Source organism: Antechinus flavipes, chromosome 4, assembly GCF_016432865.1.
Source record: "Antechinus flavipes isolate AdamAnt ecotype Samford, QLD, Australia chromosome 4, AdamAnt_v2, whole genome shotgun sequence".
In the NCBI taxonomy this organism is placed as follows: domain Eukaryota; kingdom Metazoa; phylum Chordata; class Mammalia; order Dasyuromorphia; family Dasyuridae; genus Antechinus; species Antechinus flavipes.
Window position 1 is genome coordinate 217,540,815 of NC_067401.1, and position 23,039 is coordinate 217,563,853.

The 23,039-nt window shown below is 35.1% G+C and overlaps 1 protein-coding gene across 1 annotated transcript in view; it reads right to left on the reverse strand.

The window, feature by feature from the left end:
• PKHD1 (PKHD1 ciliary IPT domain containing fibrocystin/polyductin) overlaps positions 1 to 23,039 on the reverse strand; it is a 621,489-nt gene that overhangs the window by 324,477 nt on the left and 273,973 nt on the right. The window contains 4 exon segments of the mRNA XM_051996694.1: positions 3,070 to 3,200; positions 3,516 to 3,572; positions 15,240 to 15,365; positions 16,941 to 17,132. Coding sequence (XP_051852654.1) covers positions 3,070 to 3,200; positions 3,516 to 3,572; positions 15,240 to 15,365; positions 16,941 to 17,132 — 506 coding nt within the window.

Consider the following 23,039-nt stretch of genomic DNA (forward strand, 5'->3'; position numbering starts at 1 on the left):
TTGAAGGCTATGGCAGCAGAACCAGTAGCCCTACCTTTCCTACATGGTTTGGAAAAATTACATTTTACTTTATTAGAGCTCATACTGATAAAATCTTCCCATCACTGAAGTAAACCCAGCTTTGGATGAATTTTCATCACAACTAGTTGTGATCCAATTATATAAAAAAAAAAAACCATCATCATTAATGGAGATAAACAATAGAATGGGGAAAATGCAGAAAAACTAAAAATATAAGCAGATAAGACAAAACATAACATTAGGCTCAACAGACTCTAATCACCTTAAAAATAAATCAAACTTTTTCTTTTCACTTTTTGAAATAATTTTAACACCATGTTGTCTTTTCCAACTTCCTACCAGTGTATTTTGTTGTTTTATGAATGTCCTTCTGTTTATTTGTCTTTTTCTATTTAGTTTTATAAATATTTCATTTTCACCCAATTATATGCACAAACAATTTTTAACATTTATTGAGTTTTTCTTTCAAGTTTTGTGTTCTAAATTTTATTCCTGCAATGTTCTCCTTATCCCCTGAAATGGTATTTTTTTTCATTATTCCTATAGCACTGAAAAAGTGGGGCTATAGCATATTCAAATTTAACTAAGCACCTATATCAATAGTAGGACATAAAATGTACATATATATGAAAATAATATGCTATCCTACACAATATAAAAAAATTTACATGTGGGTGTGAATGTGGGTGTGTAGAGAAGAGGGAAGAGAGAGTAAAGAATGCTACCAGTATTGAAGTAGAAACAAAAAAAATGTTTGCAGATGTCATAGATTGGAAAAGAGGGGAAATGAGATATTGAAACAATTACAAGAGCTGGAAATGAAACAAAAAAACAAGAAGATGCTGACCAAGATATAATGAAGGCAAGAGTGTCTTCATGGGCCTCTTAATACAATAAACTGAGAGTTGGAAGGGACTTTGGAGATCATAGCTCATTTTTCATGTAAGGAAACAGTCCAGAGAAGGACATAGCTAATTCAGGTACATATAAATATTAAGTAATAAAACTGAAATTCAAGATTAGGTTCTCTGACCCCAAATTCACTAAAGAGAGAATTAAATACATATTTGTTTATTTGTTTATGTGTTGCAAATTGAAGTACAAGTTGTTATATCTGAGATATGTTCTAAGATCATGGAAGAAATGAAAAGGATACAGGAATTTTTCAAATGCTTTTGGACATTTTCGTAGGCCATTTCTAAGTGAATGTTTTCTCTCTGATGATTGAGTCTTGCCTGAATTGACAGTCAATATCAACCCAAATTGACTGAAGAGATTTTCACCCAATCAGTTTTCTTCAGTTGTGGATCTCAGACTGCTCTCTTTCTTTTCCTGGTGTCTGGAGGACACAATGGATATCTGTCTCCAAAAGTGTTACTATTTAATATAGATAAACCAATGTTACCCATGGCATACAATGCTTGGTGTAGATGTGGTCGTGCTTAAAAACAGAAAGATGTGACTCTTTGATGTTATTCAATATATCCAAGATTCAATAGCTACATGATTCCCAAAGCATCCTAAAACGGGATGCTCTTTGGACCTTAACTGAGAAAAAATAAATGCACAAGATATTCTGCAGTGTCTTACAAGTCCAATGCAGTTCCAATGTTTTCAGGTACAAGAGTTTCCATTTCCTAAGATTCTTGCAGTTCTGCCTGCTTTCCTCACAAGCATATTAGATGCCCCTATTAGGTACCTAAAATGGTGTCTAAGTGCTGTACTTGGAATAAACATAATTAAGAGTCTGGAGGAAAGTTAAAGAGATAACCACAACTTTTATTAAGGGTTATTCAGCTGAAGGTAATTGAAAACATACAATCAAGAGCAGAAAGGAAAACAAGAAGCTTATTCTATCTGCTCCTCAGAAACTTCACTAGCTTTATATCCATGGACACAATAGCCTCTCAGCAAAGGACTCTGAATCTTTTTTTGGTTTAACCCATTCACGGACAGTCCATTTGTTTCAGTCACAGAAAGAAGAAAAACTAGACTATTAATCTACTATTATCCCTTTTTACAAACCTAACTATAAAATTGGAACCAAAAAGCTTCTGGAAGTTCCTCCTTACCTCAAAAATAAAATACGAACCTTACTGTTTGGATTTTAAATCCCTTTAATGATCTGGTTCCAACATATTTTTCTAGGGTTCATACTTGTTTTTCTCCTCACACTCTCTGCTCAAGTCAAACTAGCTTACTTGCTATTACTCACATAAAACATTCTCTCTCTCATCTTTGAGTCTTTGCACATCCTTTCCCTATGTCTGTAATGTATTTGCTCCTCAACTATACCTCTTAAAATACCTAACTTCCTTTCATCTAGTGATGCTTTCCTCTAATAGAGCATCATCTAGTTCCTTAGAGATCTGATATTGCTTAATTTATTTGTTATTGTTTAATTTTTATATAGTTTAATATTATTCCTTGGTATTGTTTAATTTTTGTCTTTGGATTCCTACTATTTAACATAATGATTGGTACATAAAAAGCACACCATCATTGTCATCATTTACTATATGCCAGGCACTGTGCTAAATATTTTCTAATTATTATTTTTTTTGCTCCTCACAATATCCCTGAAAGATAAGTGTTATTTTTATACATGTTTTACAGTTAAGAAAATTGATACAGACAAATGATTCACCCAGGAAAACAAAGCTAGTAAGTATCTGAGGCTGGATTTGAATTCAAGTCTTCCTAACTCCCATCTAAGCTTTGGGAGCCAAACCTACCATTGCAATTGGAAGTTGGGGGAAAAGGTTCATAGTGTATGTTGTATATTTTAATACAGGAAGGAAATGCACATGGGGAAGTAGTGGCCATGAAAAGATGTTCTGCTTCAGGAAGTCACAGAAATGGTAATGTGAGCCATAGGGCAATTGATTGACAATTAATTGGTTATACTGTTCTAATGTATAAAAAACTGCAACTCCATTCCTTCTCACAATTGCTATTGTTCAATTGAATTTTTTCTACAAATGAGCCTCTTGAGAATTCATGCCTCCTCGGTTGTCATCTTCCTCTTGACAGAGCTTATAGCCTTACCTCTATAGCATTTGTTGGATCTTGGATGTAGATGCCAGCTGGTGACAATACCTCAATATTAGAAAGACCTTCAGTTCCCAAAACTCCAATTACCACATTGCTTCTTACTATATTCCCCTGTCTTGAGAAGTCTACATACAAAAAAGAAAGAAATCAAAAGGAGAAGCTTTAAAACAATTAATAATCATCTTTAGTGGTCAAATCCTCTTGATTTTACTAATTGATTATGTTTGAGAGATTACACAGAATATATATATGCAGATATATATATATATATCATATGGTATGCATATGTAGGTATAAAATATACACAGAGTATAGACAAACTGTGCTGAGCATATTTAAGAACACTTAAGACATTATACATTATGCCATCGGCTTACTGTGTAAAATACTTGACATCCTAAATTTATTATAATATATTTAAAACAAATTCATCTATTTACCAGTTTTTCTTCTGGGGACGGCCTTCCAAGGGAGATGTCTCATTTCCATGTAAGTCCCTGAGGAAAAAAATATAGTGTAACCAGAGCACATTTCATGCCACTGAACAAAACAAGACATACCAACCATATTTCTTTTTTTTTTTTTAACTTTTTAAAGTTAGGAATTACACACAAAAACTGAGATTTTAGGGACCCATGAATTGTAAACATTGAAACTGGGAGAAAGACAAAGAGATAGAGATGGCCTGAGAGATAAGACTGAAACAGAGGAACAAAGAAACCGAACACTATTATCACTTTGTTCCTAGGAATAGTCAGAAATTAACCACCCCCAAGAAAGAAGACACCACCATTTCATGCTGTTTCTTGTTATTTTATGGGTCAGATTTTGTGAGTCTAGTATGCATATTTCTGTGGGTTTTTTTTTTTTTCACAGATGCAGGTGGATACTGGTGTCAGAGATCTCAGTGGATCTCACAATCACTTTTCATACAGTATAGGCAATTGAGAAAACAAAGAAAATTATACTTTTCCACTTGGTTATACTTTTTTCATACGTCAGCTAGGTGGCATAGAGAACACAGCACTGAGCTTGGAGTCAGAAAGCCCTAAATTTAAATTCAGCTTAAATACTGCCTTTGTGATTAACAAATCATTAAACATCTTTCTTCATCTATACAATAGGGAAAATAATAATACCAACCTCACAGGGTTGTTGTTAGGACCAAATGAGATAATAGGTAAAAAGCTTTATAAGCTTATTTCTTTAAAAAGTTTTAAAACATAAATTTTGAATCCACTACTCCAATTAGCATAGAACATTTCTAAATATGACATGTAATTCAGAGATTTAAAGAAATGTAAACTTGTGTCCCTTTCCCAATATAAACTGTTAACATAAAGAAACTTTTAACTCTTGTATTTCTTTAGGTGGTTAAAATTTGTGGCCTGATATACAGCTTTCTTGTTCCAGTCCTTTACAGATTTTTCTCAGTTGTTCTTATGTGTTCCAGTCTAACCCATGACTAAGTAACTTCTTTCTGTTAAAACATGCCTTAGGCTGCTTTCCAGATTCCCTCCTCTAGGTCCCTAAATTTTTTCACTTGTAAGGTTAGAGGCATTAAAAAAGAATATGATTTCATCTAGAACTACAGTATCTTAGTTGAAAGGGAATGATTACTAGGTGATGTACTTGAACAAGAATGACTAATTAATCATTCAGAATTAATTAAATCTCAGTATTAAGTACCAGGCAATGTTCTAGGTGCTGTGAATACAAGTCCAAAGAATAATATTTATTCCTGGCAAGTGATCAAGTCAAGTCAAATCATTAACTTCCAAGGGTCTCATTTTCTTCATCTATAAAAAGAGAGCATTTATTATCTTATATCTGCTAATCACTATGCTAAGCAATAGCAACATAAACATAAAGAAAAAGAAAAATGAGATCTATCTGGTAGGAAAAAAAAGGAAATGAAGAATACTTAGTTTGTGGTCTTCCTCAAAATGGAAATCATCAGAGGGAGAAAGGGGCCTGAAAAATCGTTGAGGAAGGTGAGCTATGATGAAGTCTAAGGAATAATCGCCTCCCTTTTGATTAAAAATATTTCTAATCAAGAAAATTCAGCAGTAGAAATCACCATGACAATCTAAGGGATCATATGTTTGATCCAGAAAGAACTTTAAAGATCATCTGTTCCAATAAGGAAAATAAAGTTGGAGGTTAAGATACATAGCCAATGATGCACAATAAATGGCAGAGACAGAGCATGAACCCAGGTCCTCTGGCTATTTTTGTGTAACACTGTCAAGACTTTTTTCCTCTTACATCAAACCCAAATCTATTTTTGCATAATTCTACCTATTTCTTCTTTTGAGGGTCAGTCAGAATATATCCAATGATACTACCAATAAAGATCTTGAAATATTTGAAAAAGAGTAATTATATTCATCCCCAGTCTCACCCTTTAAGTTTTCTTAAGGGCAAATATTTCTAGTTTATTCAGTGCTGCATGTGTTCTTGCTCATTAGTATTAATATCCAGAAATGAATACTGTATCCTAGATGTGATCTGAATAGGGTACAGTATAGTGGAACTGCCTACTGCTACATATTTCACATCAGATTTTTATTATAAAGCCTAAGCAACCAATAGTTTTATCAGTTACCAAATCATTCTGTTGATTCAAATTCAACTTGTAATCACACAAAAAAGACAACACCTTTTCACAAGGAATATTGTCTATCTACATCAATCACATTACATATTTATACAGTTGATTTTCAGTTTTAATTGAATTTATTTTTTCAATTAACAAGTATTTTTTCTCTTTCTCTCATCCCCAAAGCTAGAAGGAGGAAAAAAAAAAGCAAAAGTCACAAATATGATAGTTAAGCAAAATGAATTCCCACATTGACTTTGTCTATATAGTTAATCTATCTCCTCTCTGTCAGGAGATGACAGAAATTTACAGTATATGAATGTAATGGAATACTACTATGTCACTTAGGATTTTTCAAAGAGAAAGGTTTTAGATAAATCTGTGAAGATTTGTATGAATTGATCCAGAGTAAAATGAGCAAAATCTGTTCACTTTTTGAATATAAGTATAGCAATTTTCACTTCTCCTTGATAAATAATATCTTATTGGATTCAATCCATATTTCAGCCAATAGAAACCTTTTTGGATTCCAGTTAATCCTCCAACATCTTAACCACCATGTCAAGATTTATGTCATCTAAAAATCTGATAAGCATATCACTGAAGGAATTATTCAAAATGCCTGATATAATAGAGCCAAAAAATGTTGTGGCACTCCATTAGTCATTCCAGAAATTATGAAACCACCTAATTATATTATCACCAGTTCTTCATCTTATTAGTTTATTTACAAGACTACCATACAAGCCTGCTGGATGCTAGGTACCCTGTGCCTTTAGCATTTTCCTTATCTGTTAATCTAGGATTTAAATATTTCAATGGAAGATGGCAGAGAGGAGGCACACAACTGTGTAAGTGCCACGCTTTCTCTCACTATCCATTTCATTACAAGCCTCTGAATTAATGCTTGACTGAAAAAAAACCCACAAATATTTACCAAGAGAAGCCATCCTTGAGATTCGCCAAGAAAGGTCTGTCTTTACTGGAGGGCTGGGATGGTTTTAGATCGGGCGCAGGCGGCGGACAATGGCAGTGAGAGCACGGGAGCAGAGCGGAGAGGGGGTGGGGAGTGATCGCAGCCGTCTCTGCGGGGAGAGCTTCGCTACAGGACTGGATACTTTGCTCCGGCAGCAAGTCAGCAGCCCAGCAGAGAAGCTAAAAACACCGGGGCTGAAGAATACAACCCCAAACAGCTGGAGTCTCTCGGGACCTGGCCGCCCCCCCTTCCCCCCCACAGTGACTCAGCACGCTCTGGGATCTCAGAGCGCAGGCGCAGCACAGTCCTGCTAGTGCCTCACTGCTGCTCCCTGCAGTCTGGAGAGGAAGCTCGGTAACACACCCAGCCCCTCCCCCAAAGAAAGACTCCAGTTTTTTCTGTTTTTCTTTGCTAGTTTGTCTTTGATTATTAGACAGAATGAGCAAGAAACTGAAGAGGACTTTAACCCTTGATAGCTTCTACACAGATAGAGAGCAGACTCTAAATCCTGAGGAGACTAAAAACAGACAGTGCCCAGGTGAATCCCCAAAGGAGGAGATCATCTGTTCCTCAGCACTCCAGTGCTAAATAAACTATTTGAAAAAATAAGGATTGAAGGAGTCCTACCAAACTCCTTTTATGACACAGACATGGTACTGATACCTAAACCAGGTAGGCTGAAAACAGAGAAAGAAAATTATAGACCAATCTCCCTAATGAATATTGATGCTAAAATCTTAAATAAAATATTAGCAAAAAGATTACAGAAAATCGTCACCAGGATAATACACTATGACCAAGTAGGATTTATACCAGGAATGCAGGGCTGGTTCAATATTAGGAAAACTATTAGCATAATTGACTATATCAATAACCAAACAAACAAAAACCATATGATCATTTCAATAGATGCAGAAAAAGCATTTGATAAAATCCAACACCCATTCCTAATAAAAACACTAGAGAGCATAGGAATAAATGGACTTTTCCTTAAAATAGTCAGGAGCATATATTTAAAACCATCAGTAAGCATCATATGCAATGGGGAAAAACTGGAACCTTTCCCAGTAAGATCTGGAGTGAAGCAAGGTTGCCCACTATCACCATTATTATTTAATATCGTATTAGAAACACTAGCCTCGGCAATAAGAGTCGAGAAAGATATTAAAGGAATTAGAGTAGGCAATGAGGAAACCAAACTATCACTCTTTGCAGATGATATGATGGTATACCTAGAGAACCCCAGAGATTCTACTAAAAAGCTATTAAAAATAATTCATAATTTTAGCAAAGTAGCTGGCTACAAAATAAATCCCCATAAATCCTCAGCATTTTTATACATCACCAACAAAACCCAACAGCAAGAGATACAAAGAGAAATTCCATTCAGAATAACTGTTGATACAATAAAATATTTGGGAATCTATCTACCAAAGGAAAGTCAGGAATTATATGAGCAAAATTATAAAAAAAGTCTCCACACAAATAAAGTCAGACTTAAATAATTGGAAAAATATTAAGTGCTCTTGGATAGGCCGAGCGAACATAATAAAGATGACAATACTCCCTAAACTAATCTACTTATTTAGTGCTATACCAATCAGACTTCCAAGAAAATATTTTAATGACCTAGAAAAAATAACAACAAAATTCATATGGAACAATAAAAAGTCGAGAATCTCAAGGGAATTAATGAAAAAAAAATCAAATGAATGTGGCCTAGCTGTACCTGATCTAAAACTATATTATAAAGCAGCAGTCACCAAAACCATTTGGTATTGGCTAAGAAATAGATTAGTGGATCAGTGGAAAAGGTTAGGTTCACAAGACAGAAAAGTCAACTATAGCAATCTAGTGTTTGACAAACCCAAAGCCCCTAACTTCTGGGAAAAGAATTCATTATTTGATAAAAACTGCTGGGATAATTGGAAATTAGTATGGCAGAAATTAGGCATGGACCCACACTTAATACCATATACCAAGATAAGATCAAAATGGGTCTATGACCTAGGCATAAAGAACGAGATTATAAATAAATTAGAGGAACATAGAATAGTTTATCTCTCAGACTTGTGGAGGAGAAAGAAATTTGTGACCAAAGATGAACTAGAGACCATTACTGATCACAAAATAGAAAATTTTGATTACATCAAATTAAAAAGCCTTTGTACAAATAAAACTAATGCAAACAAGATTAGAAGGGAAGCAACAAACTGGGAAAACATCTTCACAGTTAAAGGTTCTGATAAAGGCCTCATTTCCAAAATATATAGAGAACTGATTCAAATTTATAAGAAATCAAGCCATTCTCCAATTGATAAATGGTCAAAGGATATGAACAGACAATTTTCAGAGGATGAAATTGAAACTATTACCACTCATATGAAAGAGTGTTCCAAATCATTATTGATCAGAGAAATGCAAATTAAGACAACTCTGAGATACCACTACACACCTGTCAGATTGGCTAAGATGACAGGAAAAAATAATGATGGATGTTGGAGGGGATGCGGGAAAACTGGGACACTAATGCATTGTTGGTGGAGTTGTGAACGAATCCAACCATTCTGGAGAGCAATCTGGAATTATGCCCAAAAAATTATCAAATTGTGCATACTCTTTGATCCAGCAGTGTTCCTATTGGGCTTATATCCCAAAGAAATACTAAAGAAGGGAAAGGGACCTGTATGTGCCAAAATGTTTGTAGCAGCCCTATTTGTAGTGGCTAGAAACTGGAAAATGAATGGATGCCCATCAATTGGAGAATGGCTGGGTAAATTGTGGTATATGAATGTTATGGAATATTATTGTTCTGTAAGAAATGACCAGCAGGATGAATACAGAGAGGACTGGCGAGACTTACATGAACTGATGCTAAGTGAAATGAGCAGAACCAGGAGATCATTATACACTTCGACAACGATATTGTATGAGGACATATTTTGATGGAAGTGGATTTCTTTGACAAAGAGACCTAACTGAGTTTCAATTGATAAATGATGGACAAAAGCAGCTACTCCCAAAGAAAGAACACTGGGAAACAAATGTGAACTATCTGCATTTTTGTTTTTCTTCCCGGGTTATTTATACCTTCTGAATCCAATTCTCCCTATGCAACAAGAGCACTGTTCGGTTCTGCAAACATATATTGTATCTAGGATATACTGCAACATATCAAACATATAAAGGACTGCTTGCCATCTAGGGGAGGGGATGGAGGGAGGGAGGGGGAAAAATTGGAACAGAAATGAGTGCAAAGGATAATGTTGTAAAAAAAAAAATTACCCTGGCATGGATTCTGTTAATATAAAGTAATTATTAAATAAAAATTTAAAAAAAAATATTTCAATGACATGATCTCATGATGGAGGATAAGCCCTTTCACTGAGTAAAAAGTTTTTGTTTTGTTTAAGGTGTTCTAACTGAAAAGTTATTAGCTAATATTTAGTCACAGGCATCTCCAAATTTGTCTGGACTGACCCTCTGAAAATAAATATGAAGTTTTTCACTGAGCTTGTCTTTATTTTCTATGTTTTATCTCAGTACTATTTTATTTTTCTGAATACATGTAAAGATAGTTTTCAACATTCATTTTTGTAAGACTTTGTGTTCCAAAAATTTCTCTCTCTCTCCCTTACCTCTTCTCTTCCCAGGACAGCAAGCAATCTGATATATAGGTTAAATATGTGCTACCCTTTTAAATATGTCACATTGTCCAAGAAAAAAATCAGATCAAAAGGGAAAAAATAATGATGAAAACAAACAAATAAGTAAAAGTGAAAATACTATTCTTTGATCCACATTCAGTCTCCATAGCTCTCTAGCATTTTCTAGCAAGTCTATGGAATTGCCTTGAATCCACCACATTGATGACGAGAACACAGTCCATCGCAGTTGAACATCACATAATGTTATTGTTACTATGAATTATGTTCTCTTGGTTGTGCTCACTTCACTAAAGCATCAATTCATGTAACTCTTTCCAGGGTTTTCTGAAATAAGTCTTCTGAGCCTATCTTTAAAGCATTTCTCACTTAATAGGATCTACCAAAGACTATACTCTGTCCACATAAACTCCAATAAGTCATGTCTGAACCACTTTTTGGATTTTAGTGAAAATAACTGTCAAAAAGCAAATGACATTTATCTGCCATAACTTTTTAAATAAATTATGCTTATTTAGAAGAATAAGAAGCACCCCTTAAATAATTCATGCTCACATTTTCCTTAGCGTAGATATCTAGTTTGCTGACCTATGTATACCGTGTTTCCCCTATAATAAGACACTGTCTTATTTATATTTTTTTTTTGGACAGAAAAACACCAAAGGGTTTATTTTCAGGGGAGGGCTTATTTTAATGAACATTGACAGCAATTTTAATAAACAGGTAAATGTGAACAAAAAAAAAGTACCTCTATTCAATAATGATCATGTCATCTTCTTCAACAACATTGTCATAAGTGTCCATACCCTGAATTCCGTCCTGGATGTCTTGCGCCTCTATTTCCTTCAGAAGAAGTGGACCCAATCTGTCATGTCCAGCAATATAGCTCTCTTTAAATGAACATGTCTTGTCCAGGTAACCTGTTCGTAGTGCCTTGGCGACACAGCTGTCAGTAATTTTACCCCATGACTTCTTCACCCAAGTCACGACTTCTTGCAGATAGGGCTTCACAAAGTTTCCACGCTGATTTCTTTCCATTCTATTTTCAATGTAGTCATTGACTTCCATGCGCAAGTGGTCCTTGAATAGCTTGTTTATTGCAATATCAAGGATCTGGAAATAGGCAGTCATTCCTGCAGGAATCATTACTTGATCTCTTCTTCTCTCTGCAAGGAAGTTCTTCATTTCTTTAGTGCGGTGAGTGCTGGCTAAGTTCTTTTATTATCCTCCATCATGCCCCATGAGTTCTTCTTTTATCCTCCATCATACCCCCTAAGTTCTTTTATCCTCCATCATGCCCCTTTTATCCTCCATCATGACCCGTCACTCCCACTTACATACCGGGTTTTTATGTTGTCCTGCCTCAGCTCTCCTCCACGGTACTGCTCTCAATGGCGCCAGCAAACAAATCACTGGGGAAGAACAGTATGACGCGCTCACTGCTGCAGCTCTGATTGGATGCAGCTTGGAGCGTGGCGTGCGTTTCACCCGGGGCGGGTGCATACAGAGGGTACCGTAATGTAGCGTGTAGCGCAGGGGATCAACTTTACTACAGTAGCAATCTCAACAGGGCTTATTTTTGGGGGAGGGCTTATTTTAGAGGAATCTTACACAGTAAGGGGAGGGCTTATTTTTGGGATAAGTCTTATTACCGGGGAAACACGGTAGTATGAAGGATAAATTTTCTTCCTTTTTTTTTTTTTTTTCAAAATTGAGGTGGAATTTGCCCAATTGTTTCCTTCTGGATTTTTCCTATTCTTTATGCTTTTTAGTTTTGTAAATAGCTGTAACAACAATTCATCAATAACATTGTTTTAGATACCCGGAAATATTGTTGACCTAGTTTTATTTTCCTCAAAATTCATTATCTTTATTCAGCTCATTCTAAACTTGAATCTCTTTAGTCTTAATAATAATAATAATAATAATAATAATAACTAGCATTTATATAGCTTAAGGTATGCAATGTACTTCACAATGATCTGATTTGATCCTTGAAACAATTATGAGAGGTAGATGCTATTATTATCCCTATTTAAAGATGAAGAAACTGAGGCAGAGAGAAACTAGCCTTGTCCAAGGTCACACAGCTAGTAAGTGAGACTAGTTTTGAACTCAGGTCTTCCTGACTCCAGATACAGTACTCTATCTGCCCCACTACCTAATTGTCTATATTCCTATAAGGCCATTCTTCTCTTTTGTATTCATCTTCAGTGCTTACCTAGCTCTTACTTCTATCTTCTGTGTCCAGCTTTAAAATCTTCTTTAGTCAGAGACAGCTATATGGCTCAATAGATAGAATACCAGCCCTGAGTAAGAAGGACCGGAGTTCAAATTCAGCCTTAGGTAATTACGAAGCTATGTTACCCTGGGCAAGTCACTAAGTGACCCCAATTACCTCAAAAAAATCTTAATCAAGTGAAGCTTTTTAACCTTACTTTAAACACTCAAAATCTTATAAAAATGAAACTGCAAAACTTGAAGATGTATTAAATAAAGTGTTTAGTGGGGAAATTTTAGTATTAGGTGCAAATTAAAATTCACCTAAGTCTAGGAATCAAAGGGGGAAAAAAAGTTGAGACATTAAATAGAACTAAATCTGACTAGAAAATGAGAAGCAAGAAGCAATCCCAAATGTAGGAGTACATGTATGTAAGGTTAATTCAAGAAATATCAAAGACTGTCAAGAATCAAACTCTGAAGACATAAACTTAAATGATTTTGATGAGAACAAGAGGAAGAGGGTGTCTAAAGATTTTTCTCACTTGCTACACTCCTCTACTCCCCAAATCGTATAAATAGATAGATAGATAGATAGATAGATAGATGGATGGATAGATATAGCACACATATATACATGCATGTCATATATGTACTAACATATTCCCATATTAGTCATAGTTGTAAAAAAAGAAACAGATAAAAGGGGAAAAAACATGAAAAAGTCTAAGTGAAAAAAGTATATTTTAATCTGCATTCAAAGTTCATCAGTTTCTAAATCTGGATATGAGTAACATTTTACTTCATGAATCCTTTATACTTATCTTGGATCATTGTGTTGCAGAGAAAAGCTGAGTCATTCATAGTCATTCATCAAATTTTCTTGGTTCCATCTATTTCATTTTGCATCAGTTCATACAAGTCTGTGATGACCGCGTATTTAAAATCAGGCGGAGTCAGGATTTCAGGTTGAGGGAAAACCCTTCAATCTTTATTCTTTTTGAGATGAAGGGGGATTGCGATAGCAATATGGGCAGCTGTGACAGGAAGCCAGCTAGCAGAGGTGAAAGGGGATTGCCAGTGGGTTGAAGTGAAGGGGGGTCGCGATAGCAATGAGAGCAGCTGTGTCAAAAAAACAGCCAGCAGTCTTTCTTTCTGCTTCCTTCTCCACTCCCCTGCTTCCACCCACCAAAATCGTCATTTCCTATACAACACATCAGGACTTGCACAAAGAGTGGGTGGGGGCCATCTCCAAATATATATATATATATGTTAATAGAGTATGATCCAATTACTATTTAGCCTCACATGTTTGGGATCTCAGTGCATCAACTCAAGCCTCAACCCATTACAACAAGTCTTGTCAGGTTTTTCTGAAATCTGCCTGTTCATCATTTCTTACTACACAATAGTATTCTATTATATTCATAAAGCTATATTGTTCAACCTTTCCCCAATTAATGGGTATCTCCTTAACTTATTTTGCCACTATGAAAAGGGCTGCTATAAATATTTTTGTACATGTGTAGGTCCTTTTCCCTTTTTTATGATGTCTTTAGGATACAAAGCTAATTGTATTACTCTATCAAAGGAGTATGTACAGTTTGGTTGTCTTTTGGGCATAGTTTCAAATTGTTCTTCAGAATGAGTAGATCAGTTCACAGCTCCACCAATAGTGCATTAATATCTCAATTTTCCCACATCCAGTCTAATATTTTCATTTTCCTTTTGTTGTCATCTTAGCCAACTTAATATGTATATTTTAATTTTCATTTCTCTTATCAAAAGTGGTTTAGAATCTTATTTTGTATCCTTATAAACAGCTTTTATTTCTTATCTGAAAACTGTCTATATCTTTTGACCATTTATCAGTTGGGGAATATCTTGCATTCTTATAGATTTGACTCAGTTCTCTATATATTTGGGGAATGAGGCCTTGATCAGAGACATATGATATAAAGATTGTTTCCCAGCAGCTCTCTACTTTCCTTCAAATTTTGGTTACATTGGTTTGTTTGTGCAAAAGCTGTTTAATTTAATACAATCAAAATTATCTGTTTTATAATTTTTTAATGCTCTCTATCTGGTCATGAAGCTGTAACTCACTCAACTTCTTTAAGAATGTATACACTAATTATCAGTATGACAGACTTCTCAGCACTAGTCATACAAGACAATTCCAATTTATTTGGGTTGGAAAATGTCATCCACATCCAGAGAAAGAACTATGCAGACTGAATGAGGATCAAAGCATAATTTTTTCAAAACAAAAGTTTGGAGGAAATATGAGAGTTATGGGATTTTTTGCTTACTACATCATCTTGGCTTCTCTATAGGGTGCTATTATTATTTGCATTTTACAGATAAGGGAAATGATGCTTAGAGGTTAAGTTGCTGAGAATCACACAGGTAGTGAGTATCTGGGATAGGACTTAAATATAAAAGTAAATTTGAATATAAAACCGATGGTGTCCAAAATTGGTACTTCTTTCCTTGGACTCAAAATTCACATGTAGGGTCATTCACTGGCCCAAAATTATGAATAACCAATTTTGTGAACCACAAGCATATTGTAGGCACCAGAAGTTAGCACATGAGCAAACGGAAAGTTTGAATTTTGAAATGATAGCTGCCACTTGGAGGAAAACAACAATATGTTTTGCTCAGGATTACTGATGGTGACCAACCCTTTTTCACTCACCAACTAGTAGTCCATGGCCTAAAATGTTATAGAACACATTTTCCTCCACAATGAGATTTGAGGTCTTGGACAGGCTAAGGCCCCTGCTGAAGGAATCCCACAATGAACATCCCCGGATATATGAATCTAGAACAAAAATGGAAAGAATATGTCAAGAAGAGAAATGTAGTTTTGTTTATGGCCTACTGCCTTTGCTAAAGAAACCCAAAGAAAACCATGTTGTATAAGAAATCATGCACTCATTGACACAGATAAGTTTGAGGAAGTGACACTAAGAGAAGTCAACTTGGCTAAGATGAATTTCCGGGGAAGTGGGACTCAAAAATGTTAATATAAAAAGCACAACTTGATCAAAAGTAAATCAAAAACTAAACTATGAAAACTATATTAGAGGATGAGAAAACATTTTAGCTGATACATGAATATGTGACTATTACAAAAGTTATTATTATTTGTCCCACAGACTTCACAATCTGCCTAGAATATGACAAGATTTCTTTAGACTTCAGGAAAGAGTAAGGAGTATGACTTGACAGTTGACATAAAAGTTTGGATCTTTTTTTTTAATTTTTTAACAGTATTATGTTATATGAGGTAAGGGGATAAGTTACTTTGTGAATGCAAATTTTCATGAGAGATAGCATAATTTTAAAATGCCAACAAAGATTTTTCTGTGATGGATAATAGGGCTCATACAAGCATGGACTGAAAATTTGAAGGGACAAAAGAGGCCATCTGGTCCAATTTCCTCATTTTACAGATAAGGAAGCTGAGGATTAGGAAGGCACAAGCCAATACTTATCCCTAGTCAGGACAAAAATTGGATGCAAGAGTTTTATTTTTAATTTGAAAACTATTTTACTATAGGGGAGCAATCAACAGAACAAACTTTGAAAATAGTATGTCAAGATCTTAGGATCATACATTTAGAGACAGAATAACCCTTAAAGTCTATATAATTTAATACCTCATTTTATTTCTTTTTGTTTTTTCATTTAATTGTATTTTTTTCTAATTAATTATAAAAGTTAAGAACCTATTTTGTTTTGTTTTGTTTTGTTTTTTGGTGAGGCAATCAGGGTTAGGTGACTTGCCCAGGGTCAAATAGCTAGTAACTGTCAAGTGTCTGAGGCTGACTCTGGACTCCAGTCTTCTGACTCCAAAGCTGGAGCTCTATTCATTGAATCACCTTACTGCTCTCATTTTATAGATGAGGAAACTGAGGTCCAGAAATTAAGTGGCTGAGCTACTGAAACTCCAGATCAGAGATTCTAAGTTCAACAGTAGCCTCCAGCTTTTAGCTAGTAAGAGAATGCCTTGGGTGTGGCTACTGTAACTTATCCACAATTCTAGGGTCCTTCAAATTACCTTGAAATTTTAGAATCTGTAGCTTGTATGCTAAGAATGCTTTATTCCTCCCAAGGAACAGATAATTGCATTTTAAAGAAGGTATGAAGACTAGATGGAATTTCAGCATCATCCTTGGTTAATCAGGACAACAATCTAGTGCAAAGGGACCTTTGAGTGGTACTGAAGTCAAAGCATATAAAAATACATCAATTCTTTTTTCTGGTCTCTCATACATGTAATAGAAGTGTATTATTTCTCCATTTTAATGGAAGGGGAAAATGGTGAAATAGAAAAAAAAAAAGTGAGGAAGCAAAAAGAAGTACATGGAATATCATAGTTCTAACACTTTACCTTTCATAGATCCAATCACATTTAGTGCACTTAAGTGTCTCTGAAAGGCTTGTCCCATGTACTGAAAGTGGACTCCTTGTAGTTGGACCTGGCTGGGTTCTCCTGGGAAGGATTGCATAATAACCACAGCCCCCATATCAACAGATCCAAAATTCTTTTTGTTCCTTGAATACAAGCAGTGCTGGAAACCATCTGAAACACAGTAAAGGGAAGTGTCACAAAAGGAGAATACTCCCGACAAAAGCAAGCATGATGCAATCTCTTAGTATCAGAGATTAGCTGAAATTGTTAAAAATGCATTTTGTAAGTCAAGTTTGTATTCTGTGCTTCATTTTAAAAATGCATTTTGGAAGCTTATAAATAGTCTATGTGGTCTCTTTGTAATTGAGATTGGAATTCTCCTTGAGAGATAGCATAATATTTGAAAGATGTTATTGTTCAATCATTTCAGTTGTGTTCTCCTCCTCATAACCTCTTTTGGAGTTTTCTTGGCAAAGATACTAGAATGGTTTACAATTTCCTTATCCAATTTATTTTACAGATGAGAAACTGAGACAAACAGAGCTAAATGACTTGCCCAGGATCACATAGTTTTTAAGTGTCTGAGGTCAGATTTGAACTTAGGATGATAAATCTTCCTGACTCCAAGTCTAGCATTCTTTCTACTGTGCCACCTTCCCCAGAAAGAATGACAAACTTGGGAAAAGGAAAAAACCTGGGCTCAAACCTCACCTTGGGCACATATTAGCTCCGTGACCAAATAAGTCATTTAATATTTCTGAGCTTCCGTTTCATCACTTTTGAAATTGGAGCATCACAAACAGTACCTTTTTCTTAGGGATCAGAGGAAAAGGACCTTAGAGATCAATTGGATTAACTGATCAATTAATCCAATGTCTTTATTTTCCTGAGGAGGAAATCAAGGTGAAGAAAAGTTAACATAGATATACACAGTATTTGATTCCTCTATTCCTCTATTCATCTTTTTTAGAGATTCATAGGATCATAACACTCATAGTATTTTTTCATAATTATAACTTTTTATTGACAGAACCCATGCCAGGATAATTTTTTACAACATTATCCCTTGCACTCACTTCTGTTCTGACTTTTCCCTCTCTCCCACCACCCCCTCCCCCAGATGGCAAGCAGTCCTATACATGTTAAATATGTCACAGTATAATCTAGATACAATATATGTGTGCAGAACCGAACAGTTCTCTTGTTGCACAGGAAGAATTGGATTCAGAAGGCAAAAATAACCCGGGAAGAAAAACAAAAATGCAAACAGTTTTACATTCATTTCCCAGTATTCTTTCTTTGGGTGTAGCTGCTTCTGTCCATCCTTGATCAATTGAAACTGAGTTAGATCTTCTCTTTGTGGAAGAAATCCACTTCCATCAGAATACATCCTCATACAGTATCGTTGTTGAAATGTATAATGATCTCTTGGTTCTACTCATTTCACTTAGCATCAGTTCATGTAAGTCTCTCCAAGCCTCTCTGTATTCATCCTGCTGGTCATTTCTTACAGAACAATAATATTCCATAACATTCATATACCACAATTTACTCAACCATTCTCCAATTGATGGGCATCCATTCAGTTTCCAGTTTTTAGCTACTACAAACAGGGCTGCCACAAACATTTTGGCATGTACAGGTCCCTTTCCCTTCTTTAGTATCTCTTTGGGGTATAAGCCCAGTAAAAACACTGCTGGATCAAAGGGTATGCACAATTTGATAACTTTTTGAGCATAGTTCCAAATTGCTTTCCAAAATGGTTGGATGTATTAAAATTCTACCAACAATGCATCAGTGACCCTATAACACTCATACTATTGAGGCAGCTAGACAGCTTAGAAGATAGAGTGATGAATCTGGAGTCAGAAAGGTATGAGTTCATATTGGATCTCAGAAACTTACTGTGTGACCCTCAGTAAGTTGCCTCACCTTATTTGCCTCAGTTTTCTTATCTGTAAGAGGTGGAGATGGAAATAGCAAACTGCCCTAAGGTTTTTGCTATTTTCAAACATCACTGAAAAATGACTGAACAAAGGATTAATGCATCAGAACTAGATGAGGTGTTAAATGTAATTTAGTCCAATATTTTCATTTTACAGATAGAGAAACTGAAACCCCACAAAATTAACCAACTTTCCCAGAGTCACACATATAGTAAACTTCAGAGGTCAGATCTGAATCCAGGTCCTGACTTCAGAGCCTCTTTCCAGTATCTAATGTCTGAGTTGAATAACATCATTTGTAGGACCTATCTCTACAGGGTAAAACAAAAGCAGTGGCTACCATTTTCTCCATGTATTTTTTTTTATGAATGAAGAATAAATAAGTTATGTAAATCACAAAGCCAAAATGAGGGCCAGTCCTCTTTTTCCTGTTCCATCTCTTTTTTCACTATTTTGTCTTTCCATTCTCTGAATTGCTAGAAAGTTCCTATATTCACTTTCTGTGGGAAAAGGTGATAAAATAACTTGGGGTACAGTTTGAACATCTTGGAATAGGTTTAAATATGGTCATTTCAGTCTAGCATTCATCTTCTGGATAGAATCCTCTGTAAACATTCTTTTTAAACAAGGAAAGAATACTATGTCCAATTCCTTCTGGTTCTGACTATAAAGAAACCTAATTACCCTTTAGAGTGTGTGACAAGATCCATAATTATGGCAAGATCCCTGGATAGATGCAGAAGACCTAGATTTGAATCTCCGCATTAATTAATAAAAGGAAAATTCTCTTAATCTATGTGAAACTCATTTTCTTCATCTATAGAATGGAGATAATCATAATAATCTGACTTTTCATGGATTATTAGAATCAAATAATATAATATATGTAATACATTTTAGGAAATATGAAGTATAAATATAAATAATTATTATTATTGTCATTAGTTTTCTTAAGTCCTCACAATTTTTCCAGGGAAGCCATTTATACCACTTATGAAATTAGGATAAATACATAATATGAGAACAGGAGAAGACCTGAATCCCCCAGAAAATATGGCAGAATTTTGGTCACTTAACTCAAATCACACATATCAGTTAAAAAAAAAAAACACACAGATCAGTGGATGTGAATCAGATAAGAACTAGAGTAGGAACAGTAATTAAGACAACCTAGTCCAGGCCCCACAAGGCAACATAATACTTGATTTCTGAACCATGATTTCTGAATTCAGTTCTTACTCCCTATCCTTAATTTTATTTAACTTGAATACTCATCCATAGAATGGAAAAACTACTACTATAGTTGGACCTGAAACATTTAGAAAGGCTTGTGATATTTCTCCAGCTAGAGAGGATTCACCTGTACAGAACAGGCTTATTATTTATTTAATTTAAAAATCTTTCTTGAATTGAAGCAGATTCTCCAATGTAAAATATTAATTAAATACTTTCAATAAGTAGGACACAATGCTGCCTTCACTCAGTTATTTCCAAAAATCCACAAGTCAATTTACTGTAACAAAGATGCAGATTGTAACCTACAAATCCAGGCTAAATAAATGTTTAATTCAACCATAACCCCCTTCCCACTCCTAAAAAAAGCCCTGGAGGAAATGTTGAAGAAAATGATCTTATCATAACTGATCATTGTAAGAATTATTATGTAATCACAGCACACTTTATTCTTCTATCATTATCATTTATTCCTTAGCCTCTATCTGGATGGTTTATAATTTGGAGACATTATCATAGGGGAGGGAGAGCTAGTTTGTCAGAATGGTAATGCAAAAAGGTCACAATGGTTAGTACAAAAAAGAAATAATAATATGAGTTTTTCTGGGTTTTTATAACTTACATTTCACAGTTGAATTTTTCCAACTAACTATGTGATTAGCACAAAGTGAGTGGAAGAAAATGAGGATGAGGAAGAAAACAAGGGAGAAAAGGAGACAAAACAGCACAGCAGAAGAGCTACCACAATAGCTGTTCTGTGTTATATAGGAACAATTAAGCTTACAGAAGAAGAGTAACTCAAAGATAAATCCCATGCCTTTGAATATAACTTGGTATACATACATACATGTGCATATATATATAGATATATGTCAATATGCATACAAGTATTCATACTAATAGAACATAAGTTAGTTGAGGGCAGCTTCTATTTCTCTATTATCACTGTATTTCCGGAAACCTAGCTGTCAATTCAATGACTCCCAAAGACTATCTGGGGCTCCTCTAACACCCTAGCCCACCAAACCTTTCTTGCTGAGTTGTCCTTGGCCTCTAGGGCTGAGAGGTCTGCAGATCACTGCCATTTTCTTGTTTCCAGGATCCCAGACTCTGCTAGTACAGCCTGCATTGTAGTTGCACTCCAGCCAACCCTGATGAAACCAACAGACCCCTACTTACAGATACTTCCAAACTGCCTTTGGCTAGAAAATTGTACCACTCTGGTTTTTGTGAGTTCTGATGCTCTAAAATTTTAGAGTCATTTTGAAAGCTATTTGGAGTAGTCTGGAGGAGAACTTGGATAAGTTACTACCTTTACTCTACCATCTTGGATCCTCCTTTAAAAAAATGTTATACTTAAGTGCTTTTTACTGCAATTTTTATTTGTCATATTGGCATTCCCTAACATTTTTAGTAGAAACACCTTGTTGTTAAGGGACAGGTCAATTCTCGGAGAGCCTCCACAGCTGTGGATCATAACATCTGAAGGAGTTGCAAGGCAGCCTTTGCTGACATAGTGTTGCTGAGTGAGAATGAGATAAATTGGAGGCAGATAGAAGAGAAGAGAGAGTTCAGACAACACAACAGCTTCTCAGTCAGAGAGGTCAGAGAACAACTGCCTCTCAGTCTCCTTGTCTCATCCTCTCACAAGAGGAGATCCATTCTGCAGTTCTGGGTTGGATCTCCAGCAGTCACTGCAGGTGGCTCCTGTGTTTTCCAACAGCTCTCCCGTGTATCCCAATACCTTGTCATTGTTTTATCTTGCTGTTCCTTATTGATGTGCACAATAGCTCTGAAGGGCACATAGTGCTTTGCACAATTAAAGTAAGCTAAAATCAATTTTGGTTTGAAAACTTTGTAATACTGTTTTTAAAGATCATCAAAACCCTAAAATATGGTGTTAGTATATCTATTTGTGAAATTGGTAAAATATTAGATCAAACAGGGACTTAACCTCAATAACTATATAATCCATTAGTTCTCAATCTTTTCTGAGTAGGTGTTATTTGTCCTTCATTTTCAAAGAGAATAAATGACAGCACAGAATGATATCTTGATTTGCACATGAATTGGATTTAAGTGAGGCAGAGTTACATATCAGTCTCAGTTACATCAGCCTCACTCTCTTTTCCAGAATCCTAAAAATCCAGTGGTAAGACAAAAATGAGGACATGTGATGATAGTTCTGGATGCTGTGGATGACCATGGCCTCTCTGATGCCTGATCAAGCTTTTAGCACTCCACAATGCTTGCTTCAGCCACCCTCATGGCCACTGGAACAAACTATTCTCATCTGACCATTTATTTTATTTTAAATTCATAAACAAAATAAGAATTTCTTTTTTCCCTTTTTATTTTATTATTTTCTTCTTCTAGTTATACCTGTATATTAAATTTTTAAATACACATTTCTATATGAATCATGTTAGGAGAAAAAATCAGAACAAAAGGGAAAAACTGTGACAGAAAAAAAGACAGAAGAAAAGTTGGGGGGGGGGGTGAACATACACATGTATTGATTTACTTTCAGTCTCCATAGTTCTCTCTCTGGATGCAGATGGCATTTTCTATACAAAGATCATTGGAATTGCCTTGGATCATTAAACCACTGGAAAGAACTAAGTTTTTCATAGTTGATCATCACACAAGCTTACTGTTACTGTGTACAATATATTTTTGGTTCTCTTTATTTCACTCAGCATTAATTCTGTAAATTTTTTCAGGCCTTTCTAAAAATCAACTTATTCATTATTTTTATTGAACAATAATATTCTATTACTTTGATATACCAAAACTGATTTATCCATTTCCCAATTGAGGAGCATCTACTCATATTCCATTTTTTGGATGATTCTCTAAAATATTCTAAGTATATCATCATAAAGTGATTTATCTCTCT